This window comes from Cimex lectularius, unplaced genomic scaffold (assembly GCF_000648675.2).
Source record: "Cimex lectularius strain Harlan isolate CLEC.00 unplaced genomic scaffold, Clec_2.1 scaffold2, whole genome shotgun sequence".
Classification (NCBI taxonomy): domain Eukaryota; kingdom Metazoa; phylum Arthropoda; class Insecta; order Hemiptera; family Cimicidae; genus Cimex; species Cimex lectularius.
In genome coordinates, this window is record NW_019394219.1 from 5,869,199 (window position 1) to 5,886,469 (window position 17,271).

Genomic DNA, 17,271 nt, shown 5'->3' on the forward strand with positions numbered 1-17,271 from the left:
CAAAAACAATTTACAAATCTAGTGAAAAAGTGGCATTTTTTGTTTAATAAAAATATAGTTCTTGGTATTTCATTTTTAAAAATATTTCGTTTTGTCTTCGAATTGATGATTCATAACATAGATAACTTTATATTTGCTTTAGATTTGTGTATCACGGTTTATAACAATTTGTGCACTCAGTCAAGTGGCATTTGAGACTATTTGTATAGTCGATTTGATGTAGTAGGAAATTGCAAATATAATAAATAAAATTGTATATTATCATTGTCCTTGTTGTTGCTTTGGTGTTCGAACTACAGAAAATTGCACTGCATTCTCCTGCAAGTAGAGTCAGATAGAGTTAAGCTCAAAAATAATTTTTTTTTTGTCGTAAGGAAGACAAATTCACATATTTCAGTTTAATAAATGAAACAAACTAAAGTAAATTTAACAATTTCCCCAGGGGGCTAATCAATCCATAGTTTTTCTACAAATCCGCCACCGAAATTGCCATTTTCTGTTTTTCGAACGACTTGCTAGTCGTTTTTCCGTTTAGATCCGGAATTAGACATAATCGCAGTTTTAGACTGGCAGTTGAACAATGGAAGGTAGCATCTGTCCCAGAGTGTCAAAAGACAAATTTTCTGTGACGAAGTGAGTCCGCTCACTGATTGTGAGGTAGAATTTCGTGGGCCCTATCCGCAAATGGCCTTCCTTTTTCCAGATTCGGCACACCTCGGCCCCCCCAGGTACTCCGATCCCCTCATCCTTTCATCCACGGTCCACAATAACTTTCTTGGACGGCTTAATTAATTTATACCTTCATCGGTGATTTAATGACTTCGAAAAGTTGCTCCCTACATTATTCTCTCAATCTTAATTGAAACCGACTTCTTACAATTTCTCAACAGTTTGAAATTTATTTTACATTCATCGTTAACTTATATTTTGATGAATGAATAAATACATCGAGGATTAATTACGTACGAAAATAACGAACGTGGGTTATTTTAGATTAGATGACCTTTTCGATCATCCTGGCTCGCTTATCCTCGCTGTTTTAGGCTTTCAGAAACAAGTGTGATCGGAAACAACGATTTTCTATTTTTTTCTGCCGAGGCTTCTTCTTGATATTTCCGGGTGATAAATGTATTTTGGTCGTTTCTGATCGTTATGGTCTACCGATCCTAATTGTTTTCGGTGGTATACCAGACCGCATTGAAAATAAATAAGGCAAACATCAATAATCGATTTCTTGTCGATGTCTGCGTAGGGATGAATTTGGTGGTTTCCAATTATACTGGTCCGTGTATCCTCGCTGTTTGAGGCTCTGACTCATTTAAAAGAATCTGAAACTTATTTATTTTTTGGATCTAAGGTAGATGAACCGGCAGATAGGTTCTATCCGACACTCTTGGTCCGCCTTTTCTCGTTGTTTTTGAACTGGAATAATAAAGATAATGTAGATAAAGTATTTTCAGATTTTTGCTGAGGTCCATGTTCAAAACCTCACTGTTGCAATTGGGACGAATCATCCTGGTCCGCCTATCTTCGCCGTTTGAGGTTTGTCAGATATTATGGTAAAGGCAATGGAGAAGAAAGAATACTTAGATGTTTTGGTGAGGTCTGTTAGGGGAATGATGATAATTTTGTACTTTGGTCGTTTTCGATCATCCTGGTTCGCCTTTTCTCGCTGTTTTTCGCCCGACCGTTAGACAAAGTGGCAAATAAAAGGATGGATTGTATGCGTTATGGTTTAGATCTGCATCTTTTTCAACCTGTTCAAGCTGTTTTAGGCAGAGACTTGTTACTGGAATGAATACATTGTTTCTTCTGTGAGATTTCATCTTGAGTTCGACGGGTTGATTCATAAACAGATTGTTTCTTTGAGACCATTCTTTTGGGCAGTCAGACGAATTTCGGATTTTCAACATGTAATGACGATTGTTCATTATTAAGAAATTTCACTATTTAAATTATCTTTGTAGTAAACACCTTTGAGCAGTAGTTTCAAAACGTTATCTTGACAGAACTATGATATAATGACACTGTCCTCATGTATCCTCTAAGGGATTAATGCTTGATGAGCTATGTAATTTATTGAGAGAATTGTTTTTTAAAAAGAAAAGTTACAAATAGGTTGTTCAAAAGGTAAAATAGTGCTGTATTTACCTAGAGGAATCATGCTATTATAACTGGATACGATGATTGGCCAATTTTCCCCGTGCGTAGTGCAATAATTGTAAATAGGTGCGTTATTAGGATGCGTGCGCGTTTTGTGTGCGAAGGCGGCGAAGGTGCCTCGCTCCTTCTCTCCTCCAGGTGTTAACAGTGAGCGGTTTTCTCAAAAGGGCCGACCGTCGAGGCGTGGTGATTCTATTGAGACATTAGAGTCGGCTATTTTGGGAGATGATAGGGTAGGACTAATAGCCTTCCACGGCTACTTCCTCCGGGGTGGTCCTAGGACGAATTACTCCGGCCCACACAAATTATTGCGGGCCCCACGCCCCAAACAACCGTGAGCCGTTGGAAGAAGGAGAGAGAAAAAAATGGTTTGGCGTTTCTCACTATTAAGTTGAGAAACCGTGTGAGAATTATGTCCTGTTCGGATTCACCTTTTTTCCCTCCCATTACGTGACTAATTCCATAATCACAGGCACACTTGCCAGCTGTGATGATCAATCTGGCTCTATTCGATTTACGCCTCTTTTCGATTGAACTCCTTGGCAGGTGACATCCTCACATTCACTACACTTTGTGTTATTTGGCATTATTCAGATTTATCCGTAAAATCTTAACTGTTGTATATGTTTTAGGCTGTCAGAAACAAGGATGGTCGGATGTCTACGATCTAATTTTCTTCTTCTTTTTGATATTTACGGATGGTAAACGTTTCAGTCCATGTAGTTTTTGGATGATCTGTCAGACATGTCATTCGTAATGGAAAAGACACAGAAAAGAACGAATTGTCATATTTCTTGTTGATGTCTGAGGCGTGATGAGTTCGGGTGTTTCCAATAATCCTCTCTCTCTCTCTCTCTCTCTCTCTCTCTCTCTCTCTCTCTCTCTCTCTCTCTCTTTCTCTCTCTCTCTGGTCCGCCTATCCTCGCTGTGTCTGACTGTCTCACATTTGGAGGATTGGAAAAAATGACAACTTTTTTTGCTTTGGTGAGATTTCTTTTTGGTAATAAACCAGCACATTGGTTCCCTCGACGATCCGTTTCTCTTCTTCTTGAGATCTGCAGGCTGATGAACGAGCAGATTGGATCCAATCGACCCTCCTGGTCCGTTTCCCCTCGCTGTTTTTGGCCTGTCATCGAAAATACAAAGTAGAGCAACCGTTTTCGATGCAATTTTTTGCATTTTGGCATTTTCCGATCATCTCGGTCTGCCTATCCGCACTGCTTTGATATGCCTTTCATCAACTTTGATGGTTGACCTTGAATTAAGTGTTAGTTTTCACATAAGCAAATGAAAAAGCTAAGATCACAATAATGCCAAGATCAGTAGATTTTTGTTTTTACGAATTCATGGACAAGATCAGCATTAAAAATATAATACATTTATGTTTAGTTATTTAATTGACCATTTTAATTATTTCAATTAATTCTTCTTTTTAGGTAAGTTTTTCATCTCAACCAAGACCTTACATAAAAAGAAGAATTAATTAAAATAATTAAAAACATACTTGAAACTGTTAAATATTAAAAAATCTAAAGAATCAGAACAAACCCAATTTATGAGAATGTAATAAATAAAGGAAAAAGGCCAAATTTGACTAAATTGAGGGCTCACAACCCTTCTATCTTTTCTAATTGTCTTTGTTTTCAAATATTCGCTGCTATTACTTATTAAGTAAAGTTCACGAAACGGTATTCATCTAGGCGTTCGATGAACTAAGCTGAATCATGATGATTTAACTATCGCCCGTTACAGATGCGAGCATCTCAAGTAACACAGATCTGTTTTCTTTTTAAATATTTGACTGATTTGTCACCTTGTCTTGGCACGTGAAGCTTCTCATGATTCAAGCTGTCGCTCCGGGTCCTGGGTCAGGGTGGTCTTCGGACAATGCGGGACAGTAGCAGGACAAGGCCGATTGTCACAGCTTTCGACCCCCCTTGTCACCGGGAGCAGAAAATTTGAATTTTATACGGGGCGCTGTCAACGCTTTTCACCTCTCTTGTCCACCCACACCCGGGTCTACCTGGCCGGTTAAAAGACCGTAACGGCAGACTGTCAGTCACCCCGCGACAAAACTCACAAATTTGACTGACTTCTTTCTTTTTGGCGAATCTTTTGTCATTTCTCTATGCTGTTTGATAATTAAGCGTGCGGGTTTTTTTTTCTTTCCGACCCAGGGAAAAAGTAAATCTCTTAACGGTTTTTCTCATTCATAGTGCAAACTTAAATTGTAGTGTAATCGATAGTTTTTAATCATAGAGAAGGAAGGATTGAAAAGGAGAACTTGTTTCTGTCCTCCTATTTGTTTGTTCATTTAATAACCCTTATTAAATTTCTTCTTCCTCCTTTTCCCGCCTACTTCCTTTCTTTTATTAGAGTTATTTAGGATTTAAAAAAATCCCCTCCGCAAATTGTATCCAACACGACTTGGTTAATGGAAAACAAACCTATTACTCCGAATAAATAAATAATTTTGTCAATAACTGAAGCATTTTTTGTCGAAAAAAGGACGATAAGATCCTTCCTTGACGTTTGATGATTGATCTTCTTTAGGTTCTTATCTACTTTAGGTCCAATAGTTTCTGGTTGAAAAACGTTCTTCCATTGAAAAAAAGTGTTAGAAAATAATTAATTATTAACAAAAGTTGTCTTGTGATGAATTGATCATTCGTTCAAAATCATATGGTGAACCATCAAGATCATTCAAAATTATTAAAAATGATATCTCCTTCTGGAAAATATCAAATTTTTGCTCCTCTTATAATTTTTATCATTGGATATCATTCGATTAAATTACGGAGAAAATCATCTTGATAAAGTAGACATGCCCAATAAACTCCCTCAATTGAATTTTTTCATCATCATTTATGATTTTGTTAAATTTCACTTGTAAAATTTATTAATATTTAAAAAACGCGTTTTTATTTTATATAATTTTTTTAGCACTAAAAGATAATTTTTATTTTCAAAAATTTAAAAATATACGTTATTTCAAATAAAGTTTTATATATTTTTAATTACTCGTTCTTTTCTTCCTTTTAACACATTTTTCAACTGATATGTGTAACTAATTTTTTTAAGTTTCAAAAAATGTATGAGTAAATGTTTTTCATTTTACATTTTGTATTTGGATATTTGTTCAAAAAATAAATGCATATATATGTGCATATTTATATTTTTATTATGTAATTCCGGCCCCTAGTTGAGTAAGAACTTAGCGATTTGACAAGAGCGAAAACGCTGGGACATATCTTTGCATGTCTCTGTCAAGCCCTATTAAAATCCTAAGTCTATTTTGACTGTCCAAAACCAATCAGAAACCTGGTCTGAAAACTTGATGGAACAACTAAACTCAACTGCACATGTGCCTGCCAGGCTGCTGATGGTTTCGCCTGATGCAAACTTTTGTTAATATAGGTGCTTACACTTTCATGTGTATGCGTTAGGCCTGCTGACCTAAGCCTGAAGTAGCTAGGTTCTTAAGTTAGACCTGTTAGGGAAGTAAAAAGTTAGCATGGTGGTATGACTGAATATGGTGGTTGGGCAATACCAATCCAGCAAGGATAGTCAAAACGACGGAAACGATTGTAAATCAAATGGTGACTGATTATGATTGCTATTCTATTTAGCTCAATAATTACCTTTTGGGTGAAATTTAATAGTTACTTACCAATGTTGCAGGTTGTCGGGAGACCGCGTTCATATACGCAATCACATCTGCGGCAGTGACGCACGCGGTGGCTCGGTCCTGCGCCGAGGGCAGCATCGAATCCTGCACCTGCGACTACAGCCACGTGTCCCGAGGTGCCCCGAAGGGCGCGGCGGGCGTCCACGGAGTCCGCGACTGGGAATGGGGCGGATGTTCGGACAACATCGGCTTCGGTTTCAAGTTCTCCAGGGAGTTCGTCGACACAGGGGAGCGAGGCCGGAGCCTCCGGGAGAAGATGAACCTGCATAACAACGAAGCCGGAAGAGCTGTAAGTGAATCCAACTTTCAATGTTATGACACGGGATGTGTGTCAAGTGCGCGGATGATGCAAGTCGGGAGTGTTCGGATCTGCATATGGGATCGGTTGAATGATGTCAACGAATATTGTGAGATCAGCCGTTCCGGAAGTTTCGCAAATATCGTCTTAAACGTTTCCCGTTTTCGGCAGAGGAATTATATCGATGTTTTTGTTGATCTATTTCGCACAAAAATCGTCTGACAAACTTCTATTTACAATATTCGCATAGAAATTAACTAAGAACTATTTGTTTAACTATTTCCTCGGTTTTAATTGTTGGAAAACATGGTTTTGGGTTGTGTGAAAGACAAGGAAAAGAATGAGCGTGTGGAGGGTCGGCGAGGACCTTAGATGCTTTCTTGCCCTAAACTTTCCACATTATAAATAAAACATAGTTACAGATTTGCATTGTCTTGAAATATCATTTACTGCTTTCACTCATTTACTGTTATTTTTCAATATGTCATCGTCACCTAAAGCTTGCCTCCAGACATGCGGTATTCGCCGAATGCCGATTGCCGCCGAATATTTGTTTAGTCTCGACATACGCATTCGCCGTGCTTATGTGTACACACATGCGGTGTTTGTATAATCTTCTAGTTGTTGCGGAAACTGCGAATATGTATTTGCCAAGTGCCGTGCGAGTCCTCACCAAACGTGATGGACAATAGTGCAAATGTCATTGCTGCAGCGGTAATTGTTTTGTGCAGTGATTACATGCCTAGAGCCTCCTTTAGAATGTCGGACTCCATGTCCAGTATTTGAATGACATCTGTTAATACTTTTATTTTTCTAATTTTATATATTGTCAGAAGTGACTGATTGTGAATTTGGTTTCTTTTGTTGTTTTTCAGCACGTGGCGGCGGAGATGCGACAGGAGTGCAAATGCCACGGTATGTCCGGATCCTGCACCGTCAAGACCTGCTGGATGAGGCTGCCTCCGTTCCGGGTAGTCGGTGACAACCTCAAAGACAGGTTCGACGGTGCGTCTCGCGTCTCCGTGAGCAACGCGGGCTCCATTCGTCCGACGGGGAAGAAGTCGAGGTACAACCTGCAGTTGAAGCCGTTCAACCCCGAGCACAAGCCGCCCGGCGTCAAAGACCTCGTCTATATGGACACGTCTCCGAATTTCTGCGACAGGAACCCCAAGTTGGGCATCCAGGGGACCCAAGGCCGCCAGTGCAACGATACCTCCATCGGGGTCGACGGGTGCGACCTGATGTGCTGCGGAAGGGGTTACCGCACACAGGAAATCGTCGTCGTCGAAAGATGCGCCTGCACCTTCCATTGGTGTTGCGAAGTTAAGTGCAAACTATGTCGGACGAAAAAAACCGTTCATACTTGTCTTTAATTTAATTTTTTTTGACTTCTACAAAAACATGTGAGAAATGTTAAGGACTCTTTTAACAATCGACGAAATAGACTGAACTTATAATTTATTAATTTATTTCGACTGATCAAGTGTATATAGCTAATGTACAGTGACTTTCATGTCATCAGTATTAATTTTTTTAAATTTTTATTGTATCTACTATACCTTTTCCCACCAAATTTGTGAATAATTTCTTTTGTTTTAATTTTGTACATTGTATATATTAATTGCATCCCGTTTTACTTGTAGGTACATTTAGTTTGATATTTATTTTGTAAATTGTATTATAAAATTATACCAATGTATTATAATGTTTATAATTCTTTTTGTTTTTATAACATTTAAGGATCAGTTCCTGACTGATTAGAGATAAAGGTTTTTTATATTCCTAACCGAATATCATAAACATTGTATGAAGAATAAAATTTTATTACCAAAACGAATAAAAGCAAAGAAAATACGATTTCAAATTAACTACAACAATCAACTATAAAAATTTCCTTTCTGTTCGACCCTGTTTGTACATATTTTGTCGAAGTTCCAGAAGCCTAGGAGAAAAGGAATGCAACCAAAAATGGTTCAAGCCAATGACTTTCGAGGCATTTAGTCAAACTTATAATGTTTTAAATAAATGATTAAATTCGGAAGAAGATTTGTAAAATTACATTTTCTGACAAACTACAACTTCAGTTCCAAACTTTACCTCATTTTTGACAAAAAATTAAGCTAATAAGTCGATAATCTGAAAACAATTAAAACGTTAAATAAATAATGAAAGCAAATCACTTTCTTAGTCCAGAAGCATTTAAGTTTAATACTTTATATAGTTCGGCTGCTGAGACGGATTGTTAACTAATTAGATATGTTAAAAAAAGTAAGTTGTTCGTTATTACCATGTATAACGAGGTTGTACAGAAAATATGTATACTTAATGTACTGATCAGTCAAAATTTTGTTAATTATGGTTATTTGATTTTAATTCCATGACAATGCAGGTTGTACCTTATTTTAAAGAAAGACTACAAAAACTATAACAAAACCACAATTTTATTGGAATGAATTTAATATAAAAGAAAGTGTGATGTGTACTATTTAAATCGTATAAGTTGTGTATATGACATTAAAACAGTCTGAAAGAAGAATTGTAGATTTTCCTTTATCCTGTCGTATTCCAACTTTCTACTAACACGTTTTCAACTTAGTACAATTAAAGGCAAAAATATTAAAATTTAACTAACAATTTATTACGTAATTTTGTTCTTAATAATGCGTATTACATCCTCTGCCCTCGCGGGAGCCTTAAGCCGTACTAGGCATCGAGTAAATGAGTGACCGGCTTTCATCTTGTGCAACAGAATCCCATTCTTCCAGAAGATCAGCTTGAAGCTGTTCAACACTTGTTGGAGGCGGCGAACGATGACTAACCCGTTTTTTTAATCTTGTTCTATAATGTATTATATGTTTTTTGTAAATAGGACGTGCTGGCCAATTCATCGTGGTAATACCAACATCCTCCATATAACTGTAACAACTCGATGCGGTCGAGCATTATCATGCATTAACACAGAGTTGTTCCTAATATATGGAGCAAATGGGACCACAGGAACACCTCTTCAATAAACATTAGTGCAGTCAAAGATCCATTATCTATACCGGGCACGGTCAGCAAGCCATAACTGAATGTCTTCGGCTTGACTCACTCACGGCACATGAAGCAAAGCGTTCTCCATTTCTTCTCCACATACGGTCCCGGTCATCTGATTGGCACAAACCAAACCGACACTCATCTGTGAAGAAAGCACCCCCACTTTCTTCAAGTGTCTCACCGAGATGTTGATTTGCGAATAGCCGCCTTTATATTATGCCTCTTAGTAGTAGAGAACTTGATAGAGGCTAGGATATTTTCATGAAGCCTTCTGATGACTGTATGTTCACCTTACATACGTACCTTTTGGAGGACTACCTACCAAGGAATCTGGTAAATGACGGTTTCGTTGTACGTATGAGCAGTAAAACGGAGGATCACCACCATCTCTTCGATCGAGACGTCCGATGGTCCTAAATAGCGTAGACCATCGTGGTAACGGACCGAGCTAATCTTCTCGACTTAAAACTATGCCTAAAAAAAAATAATTAATTGTTTATTAAAATTTATTGCTTCACCAAAGAAAACAGTTTAAAGCCTAATTTACTCACTCATCAAGTTGGCTCTGGACAGGTTCAAATTAACTATCTAAAGAGCGTAGAAGGACTTTATAATGGAAAACAACAAGTTAATAACGATGTGTTTACGTTTTAACTCAACTATTAGTAATCTTTATACCTAATTATTATGGAAAATAAACAAATAATACAACGTTTTTTATTGTCTTTGAATGTATTTACTGTCGAGCACGGAGTTTCATTTACGGCGGTCATGGCAAAACGAGCCCTAATGATCTGTTAACTAATTTAGCGTTACGGTGACACGGATTTTGGTAGCAAATATACGCTGGTTGTCAGTAAACATGGCGTACTGGAAGATGTTCCAATGTCTGACACAAAAAAAAAGTAACCTATTATAACCAGATGCTATCTTGAGGCAACGATGTTTTTAATGCCTTGGAAGTAAAATTAGCGTGTGGAACTTCATGTATATATTCTATTGGTGATAAAAGAAATTAATTATTTGACAGAACGTGTCCTCCGGTATCTGGCGATATCGAGTTGTGGAATCACTTTATTGTTTACAATGTATGGTTGACCTTATACCTTTTTAATATACACATGCACTCGACTTTGGAGTCTTTGCATCTAATCTCTGTTTTCGGTTCTATTCCTTTATACCTCTAGCTTTGTTTATATTTTGGTGCGCGCCATTATCAACTGCTCAAAAATGAATAAGGATATTTGTAATTTATTCTTATTCTATTAATTTTAATTCAATTAACCGATATTTTCGTTTTAGTTAGATAAAACAAAATACAAAATTCAAATCAAAACAAACAAATGTTAATCCACATTTTTAACCAAGGATTTACTTAAGCATAGTAAACATGAAGATTACTCAGTTTGTAAACAAACCCCTTTTCTTTGCTTATTCACCATTTTAATTCAATTGTATTTTCTTTAACCATGGAAAGACATCTTGAACCAGAAGTTCGCAATATTATTGTGAGAGGAGTCATCGACTCCGCCGGCAAGTGGATATCGCAGAGGCATTTTCTCAGAGCGTTGTCTCCCGGGCTTTAGTCCGATTCTGAGAGACCGGAAGTGCCAATAGGAGGCCTGGTACCGGATCCTCAGCGCATTACGACGTTAAGGGAAGACAGGAATATTGTCATTGCTGCAAGACGGAACCATATCCATAGTGCCCGCAGATCCTAAATGAAGTACAACACGTTTTGGCAAGGTGTTCAGCACAAACGGTTCGTTATGTATATGGGAAATTGGCCTCACATTGTAGGCACCTTTGAGACGACCTGCAGCAACAGCCTGCGACCAGCAACTCAAGAAAATACGGCACAACTAGCGCCTAGAAGAGAACACCACTTGGAATGCTGTTATGTTTGTGATGAGTCGCGTTTCTGTCTGTATAGTGATATAAGGCGTCAAAGAGTCTATCGAGAACGCATCTACAATGCCCCAGTTTGAGCTCCCTTCGGTGCAGTTTGGAGTAGAAGTCTGGGCTGGGATTTACTCTGGAGGACGAACTGGAACATATTGTTGAAGGCAACCTCACCCCAGCACGTTAAGTCCAAGAAATTATCGATGAATACATCCCTCAATCCAGAATTTTCGATTTCTGTATGTAACTGCCTCTCATAGAGGCAAAGTTGTTCAACCATGTTTAGAAAACCGGGGAATTTCCCATCTGCCACTTCCTCGTCTCCTAACCTCAATCCCATTGAGTACATACGGGGTGCGTTGCTGAGAATGTTTTTCGATCACCATCAGCAGCTAGTTCACTTGCAATAACTGAGTGCACCATTTGCAACATCTATGGAGTGAAATTCCTTATTAAATTAGTGACAACCTTATTAACAGTATGCCTAACAGGTGCATAGAGGTTTTGGCTTTTATCTCAACTAAAATCTTGATTAATTGTAATATAATAATTGGTCAAGTGGACCACGAAATTAGTGACTTTATTGTTTTGGCTAACAGAAGTCATTATAAACGGTATTAATTATTTAAAAAATTATTGTGCCCAATAAACAAAATTATGGAATTAAAACGTTCTATTTTGTTATTTTTTCAAAATCCTTTAATTACATTTTCCTCCGGTAAAAAACATAATATGTTCTAATAAATCTTAATACAATTTATAATAAAACATAAAATGAAAATGCTAGGGAAAATAATTACTACAAAATTGGCAATATCCTTATTCATTGTTTTGTTGGGACGTGTTGAAAAAACTGACACGAAAATGAAGTAAGCTATGTCTCCTAGGTACTATGTGTCCGCTGGCATATGGCGATGTCAGCTTTCGGAATAACTTCATTATTTATAGGTATAGGTTATACTCAAGATATTGTCACCCAGATGCTTTGTGACACAGATCCTTTTATTACTTCGCACGCAGACTGCATGTCTGCTCTTAACATGAAAGTTGCATGCTTTTTACATCGTTGATAAAATCACTGAATTATTTAGTAGAACGTTCGGATGTTGGAATCGGAAATAACCTTATTGCTTAGAGGCATAGATGTAAACCTTATGGTTCCTTTTTAGAGCAAAAGTGAAACTGATAGATTTTGATTTTTTTATCTGTTTTTAATATTTATTACGCCTTGATACGCGCACTTCTGTTCAGCGAATTGTTTTGTTGGGTGATGTTGGAACGTCTTCGAACCCACGACCCTCGGCTAAATACGCCGCTGCTCTACCACTTGAGTTATCGTAATTTCGATCTACTCGTAGCACCGGCGTATTTAGCCGAGGGTCGTGGGTTCGAATCCCGCTCGTGACACTGACATCTCAACCTATAACGTACATAAAGATTAATTAACTGAAAAAAGTTATTCGGTCAATCAGACCACGATCTCTAATGAATTTAATAATATTATAGGTTTATGTTAGGTTTTGGTTTTATCATGATCTAATCTTACATGATTGCATTATTGTTTTATATGTTTTTTAATTATTAATATATTTTATGTATGTTGAGAATGTTTCTAGTATAAGCTACCTCTTATTTGTAAATGTTGGTTATTCTTACGGTAGTCTATCCATGTTTTGCCTTCAAGTACAAATCGATTTGCAACATAATTGGTCTATATTTAATCAAAATTTAAATCTAAATTTACAACCCGACCTCATGAACTTTCTTCCGATTCCTACATTAAATGTTTCTTCTTCTTCAATTCCTTCTTCCGCGTAATTGTCCAAACCGTCTCGCCGGAGGGAAAAGTTCAGTTATGATGACCTGAATGCCACCTCTGGTTTCCCAACGAAAATAATTGCCCTATTAATCCCCGGGTCGAGGTGACTCTAGCCGGCTAAGAGCCTGTGACAGATTTCCGAGAGCGGCTCGTCGTGACCTCCTCGACCTCCTTACATAACCTTTCCAACACTGGATTGGAAGAGCGAATAATTAATTTGCGTTATATTTAATCAATTTTTGAATTAATGGTCAAAGATGGGACGTTTTAATTTTTATAAAGCACATGGAAGTTTACACAGATGATGCTGAAATATGAATCTGTTTTTTGTTTGTTTAATAATTAAACTAGTTAATTTTGATTAAATTGAAACAGATTAACAAGTGATATCAAGAAATTTTAGTCCAGTTAAGTTTTCTTCTAACTTTTGTTAAAACCTTAAGAGGAGTTTCACCTCAAGTCTAAATCTTGAAATCAAGCTGACGTAAGATGTGGAATGGAATTTTTTGTATATATAAACCATCGTCGGTACAAAATCGTACCTTGAACTATCGTCGTCATGGGAAACATGTTTTAAAGAGAAGGGCCCGGAGAGATTTCATACTCGGCTCCGTCGAGAGAGGAATCTCAGATTCCCCACTTGATGGTCCTCTTAGACTTAGCCTGCGCCTCTTTTTGGTTTACGAGCGAAGTTAGGCCTGAGCTGTCGCCGTGAGAAAACCTGAACCGAATAACTCGAGAGTGTCTTAATTAATAACAGTAGATAAGGAGGTTGGAAGGTGGAATCCGTTGAGGGAATCATTCCTCGCGATCCATTCCCACAGTTGTACCCACTCTAGTCCCATTCAACCATTAAAAACATTTCTTACAGGAATTTCACTTATTCTTTACTTTAATAAATCAGCCCTCTCCTTTAGCTGGTCTCCGGTGTTGTTTTTTTAACCTCATTCAAATCCATTATTTTATAAACGTTGTTCATAAAACACACACACAAAACATATGATATCGTCGTCAAGCCATTAATCACCGGTCCGCTTCATCTCGCTGCTTCACGCTTTACGTTGTCTTTCCCAATTTCAGAATCTTTTGACAGACTCACAAATGTACAATATATATTATTATATCTTCGTGCCAATAAATACCACACTTAAAAAAGTTTTAAACTAAAATCTTAATGAAAATTTAATAAATAAACGCTTTGTGTATTTTTTGATGTTTCTTGTTGAGGTCTGCATGAGTTGAACCTGTAGTCTATCCACGAATGAGCAGTGTTTATTTCTTGAGATTTGCCTGGGTTGGACCTGTATTGGCTACCATCGGCATGGACTGTATTAATTAATTAAGAAAATAAACAAAATCCACAAAAATTGTTTAATTTAAGAGGAAAAAAATATTGGTGTGTCATCTCTGAATCTGTCTATTCTCGCTGTTGTGGTCAGCCAGACATTGTGGCAATAACGAAGAAAGGACTTTTAACGTTCTGCAGAGCGTTAACGTTTCCGAATATCTTCGTCAGACTACCCTTCATAATCCGGTGGTAAAAACAAAGACAAAATCGTCTGTAATTAATCAAAATGTGTTGTTGAGTCGTTTACGACTATCCAGTTCTTCTTAGTCTCGATACCAGTTGCCAGACGGAACGAGACAGTTTGCACGGTTCTGACCTCCTGGTTTATCTACCCTAGTTGTTTTTAGTCGGTCCATCAGCAATTATTCAAAGAAAGTGTGAATTTTATGATTTCTTGTTGAGGTATCCGGTTTGATAAACCTGTAGTTTAGTTGTTTCTAACCACCCTAGCCGTACTTGTCATTCTAGTATTCCTATTTTTGTTAATCTGACAGACATTACAGTCAATGAAAAAGAAATAAATTTTCAGGCTTTCTTGTAAGTTTATCTATACTAGCGCTTTTTGGTTTTCTATCAGATATGCTTAAAACAAAGAAATAAAAAATGGTGAGATTTTTTCTTGATGTCTACGGTGTGAAACTTGCAGTTGGCCTTTTCTGACTTCCTGTTTTTCCTCTCGCTGTTTATGGTTGATCCATGGTAGCAATGATGATTGTGTTGGTCTTCTCATTTGAATCGAAGTAACAAAGTTAAGAATCTAATTTTCCAATTTTGAGAAAAACAAAGAAAACTTAGTCTTCCTGAAAAATAGTTTTAGTCGAAATATTTTTATTTTAAGTTCATTCTAAGTCTGGAAGGAAATTGTATGTGTTGTTGAAAAAAAATGCCCATGGTATCTATAGCTATATTAAAAAACATCTGTTGGAATTTTATCTTTCTTCCATTAATTGAGAGAAAAGCAAAATATTCATGTAATAACCAATGTATTTTAAGGAATACCTTTCTTTAAAAAATGCAAAAAGTCATTTTATTTATTGTCCTTGCCTCTCACAATCTTGGTTGGTTGTTGGCCACTCAAAAATCTCTTAGTAGAACGGTTTAAAATCTTCAGGCACATTGTGCACCACTTTTTGGATGTCTTTACTTTCTTGTAGTTTGTTAGTATGTTTCCCTGATAAGCTTTCAGTGAAGGTAGCTGCAGTTTTAGCCAATTTGAAAGTAACTGGAATTCATCCATTAATGAATTCGCAGGCTTTAACGCTTTAACACCATTCGAAACACGAGATGTCTGTACTTGCTTAAATTGAACTTCATTTATTTTTTTCTCAATGTCTGTCGTTGTTTTTTTGTAATGCTGAGGCCTCCAACCCTTGACATCCAAAATCATGTCAGTATCAACGGTTCTTACCTCAAAATGGGGAAATCTCCAAGAATCTTGTCCGTCTTGTTCTCAATATTTTTCATAACGTTCTACGCCATAAGTAACGCTGTAATCATCATAGTTTTTGACTCATTCGATAGCGCTTAGATACGGCTACAAAATGGCGTTCGTCACTCACTTCAGCCAATTTTGGAACCTTAACCTTATTACACTCATCGATTCATTGAGGTCTGAGAGATGTTGAATCTATATATAGTAGGGCCATTTCCAACTATTAAAGTTCGGCGCAATTATGAGCGTCAGGTTTGCCAGACATACGAACATGAACCTCCAGCCGTTTCCAACCTTCTCGTTACCTTGTTCTTGATATTTTTTGTTCTTGTTTGGTCTTTTTGGCATTATGGTAAAAACAGAGAAAAAATAAATTGTACGATTTACTGAAGAGGCCATCGGGGTGAAGAACCTCTAGTTTAGTCGTTTCCGACTAAACTCCTAGACTAAACTAAACGACTAAACTAAGACTAAACTCCTAAACTAAACATCCTGGTCTCGCTATCATTAATGTTTTTGGTTCATCAATCAGAAACTTTGGTAAATACAAAAAAAGAATGGATTGTGAGATTTTTATCAGCACAGCTAACAGTTCATCCCAATCATCCTTGACTATCTTCGTTGATCTGGTAGTTCAGGCATTGTAGAAAAAAAAAGATTGTGAGATCTATTGTTGGAGAACGAAGGGTTAGGAACATGTGGTTTGGCCAAATGCTATCATCCTGGTCAGTCTCTCCTTTCCCCCCTGGTGAAACATCTGAGACGTCATGATCAAAGAATAACCATTTTTATTCGATAATTAAATCGTTTTCCATCATTTAGATCTGTGTCCACTTGCTGTTTTGGTAAACCAGACCAACCTCTAAACGTACTGAAGATGGGAAAAACGCCTGACGGACTAAATCTGAAGTACGTCCGACCATGATTATTAGAAACGACAAATCTATAGTTAAACAGCTAATATTTATTGATACACGATAGGAACATTTACATAAGATCTACTTTTAAAATAGGCAAAAGGTGCTATCGCACACAATAGTTACATGAGTGTAAAAAAGGCGATCTTTTCAGAAGTTCTCAAGGGGATTTCGTGGGCGTTAAAGGAGAAAAAAAGACGATGAGAAAAAAAATCAAAAGTGTAGGGTAAAAAGAGGATTAAAATGTGGCATTTTTCCAGTCTGGGAGTTTCTCGATAAATAATCGTATCGGACGTGAATAGAAAGGAGTAGAGGCTGAGCCGAGGTGTTGTTCAAACTAAATGAAAGGGTCCAAACTTAGCCCTACCGCATGCCGTGCCATTGATTCGTTTCGCTCCAAAACCCCTGCGGCCAATGTAAATAGTTCGACATCAATCTGAAAAAGCTGTCCGCTTTCAAACATTTCAGATTGGAGAAAATCTCCAGAGATTGATATTCCGTTTTCTATCGGTATTTCAAAAAATTCAAATCCTGTAAATATGCAAAAAGAAACCAGAAGAAAGATTACCTAGAGGTACCTACCTCCTTACCTGCACTCGTAACCAAAGGTTTTGTGACATTCGTAGTCCATCAATTTAGCACACTCTTGAGAAATGATAAATCAA

General features: G+C 37.2%; 1 protein-coding gene across 2 annotated transcripts in view; it reads left to right on the forward strand.

Moving 5' to 3' along the window:
• The window catches only part of LOC106666761 (protein wingless), a 59,220-nt gene extending 50,535 nt beyond the window's left edge, over nt 1–8,685 (forward strand). The window contains exons 4-5 of one of the 2 annotated variants that reach the window (XM_014394180.2): nt 5,842–6,140; nt 7,025–8,685. In XM_014394180.2, the coding sequence (XP_014249666.1) occupies nt 5,842–6,140; nt 7,025–7,522 (797 nt within the window). In that variant the 3' untranslated portion in view covers nt 7,523–8,685. The remainder of the gene's footprint in view (nt 1–5,841; nt 6,141–7,024) is intronic. The other variant, XM_014394181.2, reaches the window with a different exon arrangement.
• The last annotated feature ends 8,586 nt before the right edge of the window (nt 8,686–17,271 follow it).